The sequence below is a fragment of the Heteronotia binoei genome, chromosome 21, assembly GCF_032191835.1.
Source record: "Heteronotia binoei isolate CCM8104 ecotype False Entrance Well chromosome 21, APGP_CSIRO_Hbin_v1, whole genome shotgun sequence".
NCBI lineage: Eukaryota > Metazoa > Chordata > Lepidosauria > Squamata > Gekkonidae > Heteronotia > Heteronotia binoei.
Genome location: NC_083243.1, coordinates 156,273,234 through 156,285,478, shown reverse-complemented (window position 1 = coordinate 156,285,478; position 12,245 = coordinate 156,273,234). Strand labels below are relative to the sequence as shown.

The 12,245-nt window shown below is 39.8% G+C and overlaps 1 protein-coding gene across 1 annotated transcript in view; it reads left to right on the top strand.

Moving 5' to 3' along the window:
• Positions 1-12,245, top strand: part of TNNT3 (troponin T3, fast skeletal type) — a 31,357-nt gene that overhangs the window by 9,031 nt on the left and 10,081 nt on the right. Inside the window, exons 4-11 of the mRNA XM_060262394.1 lie at positions 1,248-1,259; positions 1,624-1,638; positions 6,702-6,723; positions 6,844-6,889; positions 7,134-7,250; positions 7,836-7,913; positions 8,809-8,922; positions 9,777-9,886. Of these exons, the coding sequence (XP_060118377.1) occupies positions 1,248-1,259; positions 1,624-1,638; positions 6,702-6,723; positions 6,844-6,889; positions 7,134-7,250; positions 7,836-7,913; positions 8,809-8,922; positions 9,777-9,886 (514 nt within the window). The remainder of the gene's footprint in view (positions 1-1,247; positions 1,260-1,623; positions 1,639-6,701; positions 6,724-6,843; positions 6,890-7,133; positions 7,251-7,835; positions 7,914-8,808; positions 8,923-9,776; positions 9,887-12,245) is intronic.

Genomic DNA, 12,245 nt, shown 5'->3' with positions numbered 1-12,245 from the left:
CCCCTTTTGCCCGCCTGCCTGGGGGAGGCAAGGGAGGGGAAGCAGCCTCATAGCGAGGCAGAGCAGCCCCACCACCCCTTCTGCCCACCTGGGATCCAGGTGGAAAAAAGAGGCAATGCAGCCTCGCTCCAAAGCGACCTTCACCTACCCCTCATTTAAAAAAACCCATGGGGGAAAGGGGTGGGGGGCAGCCTGGGGTGACAAAAACCCCAGCACACCCCCCCACACACCGGTCTATGAAAAAATTGTCTTCCACAAAACTAGTCCCTGGTGCCAAAAGGGTTGGGAGCCACTTTATGGAACAGCTACTAGATTCATAAATGAAAATGCAGTAGTGTGATTTTTAAAAAGGTGGTTTTTAGAAAAGTTAAAAACTATCCACAGTTATATCCTCATTTTATTCTGGCATATATAGATTCAGGATCAAGTCTTTCAAGCCAATATGATTGACATAATTGTGGTGAAATTTGATCTACTGATGTGAAAAGAATACTGCAATATAACAAATCATATTTATTCTTGTTATTAGAATAAATTAAAACCTGCTGCATAACTATGACATTTTTACTAGCTTATTTGCATGCCTGAATACTAAAATATTAAAATTAGGGCAGTAGATACCCTGAAATTAACCATGCAGATCTGTGAACATTTCTACCTCTCTTTGTTCAAAACATTAAACCCTACCCCATGAAAAACAGCATAAATACATTTAGCTTTACATTTCATACTGCACACTGATCATAAAATGCACTAGTGACACCATCTACACAGGGAAAAAGAGACAGAAAGAGATGTAATCATTTCTGAAGTTCTTGGTTCCTTGAAGATGGTCCTTTCCTGAGCACTGCCTTTACTATTGCTGTACTCTAGATGAATGAAATCCTGTTTAATCTTTTTCAGGATCTATATTTAAATCATAATAGCCATTAATCCTCTTGGTTTTTGCCAAGATGGTATATCATATACACCATTCATCTATGTACCCTGGTGAAAGCCATTCATATCCTTCCCATCTGGCTGCATGTACATGTCCCTTAAAATTTTATTTTCTTTCCCACTGGCTACCGATATGCCCTACTACCCTCTTTCCTCTCCTCCCACTTTCCAGGCTCACAAAGAAGTGTTCAAGAACTTGTAATTAACATGTCCCTCTTGTTTTCATTCTTTTGCTGTCCACTACATCTTGTTTTCATTCTCTTGCTGTCCACTACATCTTGTTCCATGATACTTCTCACCTGATGAAGCTCCTGAACCAGGTATGTGACACAACTTCCAAAATTCTCATATTACCTCTGACATGTGTGCAGAGAATACATGAGTGCATGAATTGGATGTTGGAAGAGAAGAAACAAGATAAACATTTCCTATTAATAAACTATAACTTAACAGCTTGTTTTCTTTGAATGTTTCATACTCACAGCTGCTTTAACCCAATGCTATTTTTTTCACATCCTTACAGTTTCTTCAGGGGCCTATGCTGCAGTATACTTGTTCTTTTCTTTAAAACTGGTGTCTCTATTATTTTTCCTTCACTCATTCCTTGTCTACCCATTAGATTGAAAATGGTTACACATATATTCTTTTTTTCTTTTATTCTCTCCTCTATGTCACTCCTGGAAGAAACCCGTGAAGAAGGTATGTGCTGTGAGCCTGCAGAACCTTTTCCTTCCTTTCTTTCCCACAGCAGGAAAAATAATGCTGAAAAATATTTGAGGAATCAGGCAACTTTAGAATAGGAGTTTCTATTTGCATAGTTCTGGATGGATGCACACAAGTCAAGACTGTGTGCCTAAAACAAATATGAAAAAGGATCAATTGAAATTTAAACTGAAGAAAGTGGCTGCAGATTTTTGAAAAGGAATTTTTGTTGTTTTTATATGACTGCTGAATGCTTTCAGATACATTGTTATTTCCAGAGGGCATATTTATTCAGGCTTTGTGTTAGCAGTAAAAATTTCGAGGAGGGCTAAAAGGATTATGAAGTGGAAAGAGAAAAACAAAAAACAAAAGAGGGCACAAACTAAGTGAGAAGGTTTTGACTTTCACTCTAGGCATGAAGGGTACCTGTTTGGATATACTCAAAGGCATGTTAGGTAATTTACGGTGCAACCTTATGCAGGGCTACTCAAGTATAAAACATTTGTTTTAATTAGCATAACTATGGCTGATTTTGCACTCACCTTGCTCTGGAGCAGGCTTCCATTTCTGTGTGGAGCAAGCTGACGATTTTGCACCAGTTGCTCCACGCTGCCATTTTGCGTGGGGCAAACCCATGATTTGCCACACCGCATTGTAAACCTGTTTTTTTAGGTTTACACTGCAACACGGCAAATTGTAGGTTTGCCCCCACACAAAATGGTGGCATTTTGCACAGAAACCGAAGCCTGTCCCGGTGAGAGTGGAATCAGCCATCATGTATAGGACTGCACTGCTAAAACAGTACAAAGAACCATGCATCTAACCTCTTTGACCTTGTATTTCTTAGTCAATACCCTTTCCTTCCAGGCCATGTGGCAATCAGTTTTTGAAACTGAGGGCAAAATCAGCTGATTATCTGACTTGACATAGAAATAAAGTTAAAAAAAAAGAATTATACTAGCTGTGTCCAGCCATAAACAAATTTTAATAGAATTGTCTCAGGTGAAACTGGCAAATGTGAGGGAGCAAACAATGACAACTTAACATTCTTTGAGCATCATTATTTTGCTGTCTGTCATATATGGTTTAAAAGCATATTGTTTCTTGCTATCAGTCAAGCTATGCTGAATTATCCTGACTGATAACATACACCCCTGATTCTATAATCCTTTCTGCTTTTATAACACCCCCCCCCCAATAGCATGATATTCCCTTTGCTATCTCTATCCAGTTCACAAGCAATAGCAAAATAATCAGCAAAACAAAATATTGCCTCAGACAGGTCTCTAAAACTTGTGAGTATTGGATGAAAGCAGATCATCTGCAGACCATCTATGGCCTGCCAAGTATTGGATAACCCCCTTCCCCATTTTTAGCCCCAGGCAAAGAACAGAAATTTACAGATCTCCTGGTGGTTTTCTATCCATTCAACCTCTATTCAGTCTGGTAGTTCAGCAATCCATATCTATCCACCAGGAGATATTTGTGGCTGGAATAATAAAGCACCTGCTTTGAAATATAGGAAGTTTAGGGTTCATTTCCTGGCATTGCCAGTTAAAAGAAGCAGGTAGTACATAATGCAAAAGACTGCTGCCTGAGACTCTAGATAGCCACTGCCAATCAGAGTAGATTGCAATGACCTTGAAAGGCCAACAGGCTGACAGTATAAAGCAGCCTAAAGTGACCATCACTGTAATAAGTTCACTAATTAAAACTAATAATTATCCAGGATCTTCAGACTCCCAATATCTTAATTACCAGCCAGTATTCCCTCACATCTCACAATGGAATAATGTCTGAGGGAAAATTTATACAATTTGGGGTGGGGTGTTTTTACTCCATTCAAGCAGTCTTAGTTGTCTTGTGGTACAAAGCCTGCAAACCTGTTTCAGATGGGATCATTGGAAACCTATGTATGACCAATCATTTTGCCCTGTTATTATTCTTTGTTTTTACAGCATTGAAATGGATGATTTTAATTACTAGAAGAGGGGAAGCTGGGGAGAGAAAAAGAGAAATAGGACACTGGGTCAAATGGTTGACAAATATTGGTAGCACATTGTCTGGGCTTCTTTCCTTTGATTTTCACCTGCAGCTGGAGAAAGAGCATATTGTGATTTTGGTGTCATTTGAAGAGATCCTCAGTTCAAACACCCACCCACATCTAATTCTTATGTAATGCAATGCTAGGAAACTGGACCAAACAATCATGTTTGCAAATGAGAAACCCTGTTGTGCCACCATGCCTACAGCTTCTTTTCTTTGCTTCAGCCATACAGGTTTTCAAATTACCAGACCTTTCTCCCCCACATAGCAGCTCAAATATCTGAAGTAACACCTTGAAGATATAAATTAATAAAATCATTCACATCATCAATCTTCTCAGAGCTCTGAGATTTTCCAGTGGAGACTACTATTGGGTAGAATAGCAGCTTTTCTTACTGATGACTTTTTAAGTTCTCTAAATTTCAGATTCTAAAGGGAGACTTTAAGACTGCTGGACATGAGATCGCCAACACCTTTTCCTTTTAAAAACTTATCCTTAATTCCATCTTTCCCCTCTTATTTTAGACAAAGCACTGGAGGATTACTTCTTTTGGCAATATCATTGTGGGATTATGCTTTACAGAAATGCTATATAAAACCTAGAACGGTGGTGGTGGAATGAGATATAGTAAGGTGCATCACAATAAATAATTTTGCTATGGTGATCCTATTTTTTCTTAGTTCCTTGGTAATAGAAACAACTTAAATAAGTCCTAAATTTGGATATTTCCCTCTTCATAAGCTACTTCTTGTGTTGTGATCCACTTGAATATCTTTTTTTAATGAAAAAAATCCCCATAACAAATCCTTCCAGTATGTAATTATAGCTTTTTATTCCAGGATCAGAAACCTAACTTTGTGCTCTCTTACTCCAGGGTAACATTAAATGAATACAAAAAAACAAAAACAAACCTGAATTCCTGATGTTGTCCAACAGTATATGTTTGTTAAATTGTAGAACCAAATGTGAACTAAATAGTAAATCTAATAAAAACACTATTTTAAAAAATGTTCTCTATAGTGCTTTGCTGTTCAGTCCTAAACAGACCTACATCTTTTTGAGTCCATTGAAGTTAGACTCAGTGGTCTTAGATAGGTGTAATTCTCCTTGGGACTGGACTGATATTATACTAATCTGACATTTGTGGTAAATAGCAATAAATTATTCCTAGATGTAAAGGACTGAGAGGAAGAGAACATTGTGTATATCTGAAATGAAATAATGCTTGGTGTGAGTTGTGTTTTCATCCCCTGTATTTCTCAAGGTAATTTGGTGAAAAAGCTTGTGGCTTAATGAGTGAGAATTTTTGTTGTTGTTGTTGTTGTCACAATATATTAAGGAAATAACGATACACATTTAAATTAATAGAGAATAAGCACTTGTTCAGATTAATGTAGCAACACAAATCACTAACTGAGTTCCACAGACAGTGCAGTGATACTGCTATTTTGTACTAGAATCTCAAGTAAAATCCTGTCAGATTTAGATAATTTTAAAGAAGTGTGGTTAAGGTAGACTTGAAGCAAGCAAAAAAAGAAAAATCATATAAATCATTCAAAGAAATCATTCTAACACAATGCTAAAATGGAGGGAAATAGAAAAAGACCATGGGAGATGACTGGATAAAGAGAAAAGGCAAGAATGTCAGTTGTTGCCATCTAGCACAAAAGAGCTGAGTCAAAAGAGCAAATACATGCATCTAACATCACCTATCAACCCATCCTTTTCCCTTGTCATATTTTGACATTATTTTGCTATCTTTCTCCTTTCCCTCTAATGTGGCATTCTTTTAGATAGCCCCAGTGCTGACCTCAGAATAAATCTGTTGATCACACTAATTCAGTCATTCTCAAAGTTGTTATTTTTCTTTAGAACTTTTCAGGCCAACTTCTATTCAGTTGCATAGCCTTAAAAAGCAAAAGCCCCATAAGATTTTTTTTTTTAGGACCAACCAAAAACATAATAAAACAGAGATTAATTTACTAGGTTCTCTAAAACACTTCACTGAACTAGACTTTTTTTTTAAAGGGGGTGGGGGAGCACGGCTAGAGATCTTTTTATTTTAAGGCTTTGTATTTGAAATCTTCCTTTGAGGATTATGGTGGGCAGAGGCAAAATCTTGTCCAGAACATTATTATTACTGAAAAATCACCACAAAACTACCACTTGCACAGAACATTATTACCACTGCAAAAACAAATGGTACTGGATTGAAAAAAGTGGCATAGTTTTTCAACCTGATTGTCAAATTAGTGAATTGCCTTGTGAATTTGGAACAGGAGATTCAACAGGGCCTAAAATGGAAAAAGGCGCACAATACTCTGTCCAATAGGCTATGAGTATTTTTATTACTACTAATAATAATTGTGTGGCAGTGTGTGTAGTATAGCCAGGAGATCCTAAGATTGTCTGGCAGCCAGAAGTTCTAGCTCTTTTAGTTAACACCACTAGGTGCCAAGCTGAACTTGTTTAAGCAAGAGACATTTCAGAGGTGGTTTTCCATTGCCTGCCTCCACATAATTAACCAGGTATTTCTTAGAGGTCGCCCATCCAACTACTAGTTAGGGATGACCCTGCTTCTGAGATCTGACAAGATCAGGCTATCCTGGGCTATCCAGGTTAGGGTGTTTTTTATTATTGAAATCTTACTGCAACCCTCCCCCTCCCCCAGCAGAGAAAGAAAACATTTTATGAGAGAATCCTTTAAATTCATGCTTAGCATTTGGTTACCAAAGACCCCAGGATTTGAAAATTAGAACTAATAGGACATTGCTACCTTCCAGGTGCTGTGTTGAAATATATATGAAAGCTCATTCCATATTTCATTTTAACTGCGAAGTAGTACTGGTCTGTGGCAGACTGTACCTTTATGATGTCCAGGGGTATAACCAAATGGTCTTAGTGTTCATTTTCTGTTTTAGCAAACCAGACTGAGATTTATTTTCTGGTTTTCTAAACATTTTCTTTCTCTTCTCTCCTTGTCTTCTGTTTCTTCCTGCATTCTCATATGTAGAAAAGAAGCCCAGAGTACCAACGTAAGTAAAATACCTGTTGTTGTCATGATGATATGCGAGTTATGCTTTCTTATCAACAGCAATTCTGAGAACACTTAACACTGGAGTTTTTATGCATTTCTCTTTCTCTCACACACTTAGGCTGACTGCACCTAAAATCCCAGAGGGTGAGAAAGTAGACTTTGATGTGAGTATAACTTGCTCCTATCAAATATATATGATTACAAGACTTCTCTAAACTTTCAAAATACTTCAGCTAAGCAGTTTAAAATACTAGAATCCCACCTCTGCACATTCCCTAATCAAGCATCGCACAAGGAAATAAGCATTTGGGATTTTTAATAAAAGGTTATATTAAAGGATCTATATAGCCAAGTGGTTATTATCGTTATCATTGCTGTCATCATAACATATTTTTCTTCTTTCTCCAGGACATTCAAAAGAAGAGGCAGAACAAAGACTTGATTGAGCTCCAAGCCTTGATTGACAGTCACTTTGAAGGAAGGAAGAAAGAAGAGGAGGAGCTGTTAGCCCTCAAAGAGAGAATCGTAAGTCTCAGTAATGTGATCTCCACAGCAGTGTTTTCTCCAGAAGGATAATATGTCATTTCAGAACTAAATTTAAATGCATTACCCCTTCTCTTTGACAAAAAGAGGTTGAAAAGAGAATTTTTAAGAGTGGGTTATTGTCATAATTTTGAATGAATATCATGCAACAGTGTTTCAAGCACTGCTGTTTTGGATAGCCGGGGGTGGGGGTGGGATTTGATTCTTGAATTAGTTTTAAAGTAATGGTCTTCATCCCAGCTGAGTAGAAATGAATTTTGCAAGTGCTCCTGAACAAATACGAAAAAATTTATTACCCCACATCTAATGCAGGGTAAAAGTGGCATCTTCCTATCTCTTGCAAGATGCTACAAATGACCAAGCTAACCCAGGTAAGATAGCTCACTTCATGAAAAATTGGTCATTGGTTCAGACTCATTAACTGATTTGTGAATTGGACTGTGCTGTGTCAATGGTAATTTCTTCTATCAGATGATCAGACAGGGATTATTTAAAACATTTTTGTTCTATCAGCTTGAATAAGACATAATACAGGAACCTTTTCCCCCCTCCATGTTCAATGGATAGGAGAAGCGCAGAACTGAAAGGGCTGACCAGCAAAGAATCCGTGCTGAGAAGGAAAAAGAGCGCCAGGCCAGACTTGCTGTAAGTCTGTCCACATTATGACACCACAATGCCATGTAAGAGCAGGTTGCATCATTCAGCTATGCAGAATGCTTTAGGCTATTTTTCTAATGCTTTCCCCTACTCTACAGTCCACCCCACCCCCCAAAAAAAATTCTTTCTGGTTTAGGCTTGCCAATCCTCAGCAGGGGTTCTTCCGCTTTCCCAGGCTCCTTCCCGCCCCCAGTTAGTTGGCTGGCGGGGGTAAGCCCCGCCCCCAGAGGACCATGTGCCTTTCCACCTCAGGAGGCTTCAGTCTCCGATTGAAAGGTTTCCTCTTGGGATGGTGTATGTGTGTTACTTTGAAGAAGTTGGCAGCAACTCGTGAGTAGAGAGGCCAATCCCTCGCTTCAAAGTCACCAGAAATGGGGAGGCGGGGGGGGGAAACCTCTGCTGAGCACTTCATTATTCCCTATATGGAGATCGATTCTCATAGGGTATAATGGGGAATTGATCTGGAGGTTTCGGGGGCTCTGGGAGATCTGTTTTTTGAGGTAGAGGCACCAAACTTTCAGTATAGTATCTAGTGCCTCTCCCCAAAGTACCCCCCAAGTTTCAAAACGATTGGACCATGGGGTCCAATTCTATGAGCCCCAAAAGAAGGTGCCCCTATCCTTCATTATTTCCTATGGAAGGAAGACATTTAAAAAGTGTGCTGTCCCTTTAAATGTGATGGCCTGAACTCCCTTGGAGTTCAATTATGCTTGTCACACCCTTGTTCCTGGCACTGCCCCAATGTCTCCTGGCTCCACCCCCCAAAGTCCCCAGATATTTCTTGAATTGCACTTGGCAACCCTATTCTGGTTGGAGATTTTCTTATTCTATGCAGGTTATTCCCAAACCTAATGCTGGCCAATTTCTCTTGTCCATTTCACAGGAGGAGAAGGCAAGAAGGGAGGAAGAAGATGCCAAGAGAAAGGCTGAAGATGACATGAAGAAGAAGAAGGCTCTCTCTTCCATGGGTGCTTCCTACAGCAGCTATTTGGCTAAGGTAAATAAACATACAGGTGGAATGAGGAAACATGAATGTGGTCAGTGAACTCATATGAAAATCCCCTTAGTTGTAGTTCCCTAAATGTTTATGAAACATATTACCACATAGAACTAGAAGGGTCTTCAGCTCTCAAGAAGCAGCCAAGGAAGAAACTTTAGTTTCAAAGAACATTTATTGGGTTTGGGTTTTTTCTTGGATAGGCATCAGCAAGTTGGTTAAGTTTTGCGGACAATTACCCACAGTTTTCCAACATACTGTCACATATCCTCTTATAATGTGCTATGACAGTTGTGCTATTGTGAACATTTAAGGAAGCAAATGGTTTAGCCGTCCTGATTGACAAAAACCTCCTAAACAGAGTTACACCCTTCTATGCCTTTTGACTTCAAGAGTGTAACTTTGTATTCTTGTTGATTACGAAGCATCTACTGCGCTTGGGAAGAAAAAGTTCAGGAAAAGAAAGGAGTCAGGTCAAGCAGTCCTACTGGGAGAGATTCTATGGAAGCAAGATACCGATACAGTCTCCCAAAACCTTGCTTCAGTAATGCTTCAGTAATAACAGATAATTTTTAAAAGTACAGGCAAAGTCTTTCCTACAATGAGGTACAAAGGGGGAAATGTGAGTGGGTTGTCAATCAAGAAATACAATGGGAAATGTCAAGAAAGAACAGGTGCTTTGCTTACCTGTTGCTTGCTTCTCCCTAAACTGAGGTAAAATGCCTCCCTCACTGGATGAGAACTGTTAATTTGGGACATACCAAATTTCAGCTTTCTCTTCCTTGGGACAGTTATGTTTTCTTCAATGCATTTATACAGAGGTGTGATATTCTGAAAATACTTTTTCTTTACAGGCTGATCAGAAGAGAGGAAAGAAACAAACCGCTAGGGAGTTGAAGAAGAAAGTGCTGGCAGAAAGACGCAAACCCCTAAATGTTGACCACCTTAGTGAAGATAAACTGAGGTAAAATGCCATTTCTCCCATTTTGAAATCAGATACTTGTTTCAGTCAAGGCTCTTTTTCTAGCAGGAGCTCCTCTGCATATTAGGCCATGCCCCCTGATGTAGCTAATCCTCCAAGAGCTTAGAGGGCTCTTAGTATAGGGCCTACAGTAAGCTCCAGGAGGACTGGGTACATCAGAGGGTAGTGGCCTAATATGCTCAGGTAATATGAGAAGAAAAAATTGGGCTCCAGAATTGAACACTAATCCCAGAAAAAGCAGTTCACTCTTCCTGCCTTGAGTTCTTTCTTAAGGGGAGATTTCTTATAAGATCATATTTAGGAAAGATCATGTTCTGCTTTTGGCTAAGATGCAGAGATGAAGGATTCCCCCCCCCTCCTTTTGCTGTCAAGTCACAGATGACTTATGGTGACCCCATATAGTTTTTAAGGTAAGAAATGTTCCAAAGTGGCTTGCCATTGCCTACCTCTGCTTTGTGATCCTGGACTTCCTTAGTTTCAGGGATCTAATGAGATTGGACTAGCCTAGGCCATCCAGGTCAGTGCAGATGAAGGACATTAGTTGCTTATTGTGCTGTGCCAAACATCCGCTTTTAACTGCACTGCACAGTCAGGATACTGCAGAATGCAAGATTGACGTGGACAGGCCAAGAATCTCCAGTCTATGGCTACACAGATAGATTTGCTCGGCAGTTTTAAATTTAGGGGCACAGTCTATCCAAAGCATTTTATCTTGTGATCATTTCAGTGGCTTAACTCTCCTTCCCAGAGTTGGATGGCCCAGGTTAGCCCAATCTTGTTAAGGTCAGACCTGGTTAGTACTTGGATGGGAGACTGCCAGGGAAGTCCAGACTTGCTATTCAGAGGCAGGCAATGGTAAGGCGGCTCTGTTAGCCTCTTGCCTTGAAAACCCTATGGGGTTGCCATAAGTCAGCTGTGACTTGATGGCATTTTTCACTACCAACTCTTTCTTGTTGAGATCAGTGGAACATAATAGTGTTTAATTGTTAGAGTTGTATGCATGCTCACCCATGAGAGACAGCTTTTTGACTACCATCTAGAAACTAATGATGTTTCATTATGGCAGTGACGAGGTGTTTGTTCCACAGCGTAAGTATTAGGTTTTTGGTTTTCCTACCTTTGCCCTTCCAATTTCCCCAAATTAGCTTCATAAAAGGCAGAAATTAGATTTTGAATTAGAGATACAAAGCAAAATAGTTAAGAAGGTTGTGTCAGCTCTGGGACTATCTTCATTCAAGCAGACCTTCAGGGTTCAAGGAAGGTTGACTTTATTGATAGATAGGAAACAGTAGCAGGACAATTCTGTGCCAGATCTAGTGCACCTGGCGAGTGATGAGATCTTTATACCTTCATAGGGCGTCTGCCAAATGTAACAGTAAAAAGCCTGCACAAAGCAATACTCATTAGTTCGCACCAAACTCTCCCCCGCTCCCAGACAATGAGCAGTTCAAGCTGGCTTTGGAAGGTGATAAGGTGGCCTTGAGATGCCGGCTCCAGTCTCCTTCACAGGGCAGAACAGGATACTTATGAACGTTGCAGAGAAACAGCAAAGCAGGTACAATCCACACTCCCCCCAAATTCTCAAAGCAAAGATGCACCATATAACAATTCAGCACACATGAGTGAAATATGGCAAGGGTCCTTACTGCCCCTCTTAACGCCCCCCCCAGGTTTGTCCAGGTATTTGGTATGGAATTTTTAAATTAAGCGTGGGGTGTGGACATGTTTGTTGTCAACCCATTCATTATACAAGGGAGGAAAATGGAGCCATTTAATAAAATAATGCAAAGTCCCCCTTTTTATTCTAGAGTCTAAAATTTCTTCAACTTCATGATGAGTCTGATCCCCAGGGCTTGAATTCAGCAGGAGCACAGCTCCTGAACCTCCAGCCAGGGTCTGCAGCCGCCACCACCTCCTGTGGCAGTGAATTCCACATGTTAATCACCCTTTGGGTGAAGAAGTACTTCCTTTTATCCATTTTAACCTGACTGCTTAGCAATTTCATTGAATGCCCACGAGTTCTTGTATTGTGAGAAAGGGAGAAAAGTACTTCTTTCTCTACTTTCTCCATCCCATGCATAATCTTGTAAACCTCTATCATGTCACCCCGCAGCCGATGTTTCTCCAAGTTAAAGAGCCCCAAGCTTTTTAACTTTTCTTCATAAGGAAAGTGTTCCAAACTTTTAATCACTCTAGTTGCCCTTTTCTGGACTATTTTCAATGCTATAATATCCTTTTTGAGGTGCAGTGACCAGAATTGCACACAGTATTCCAAATGAGACAGCACCATCGATTTATACAGGGGCATTATGATACTGGCTGATTTGTTTTCAGTTCCCTT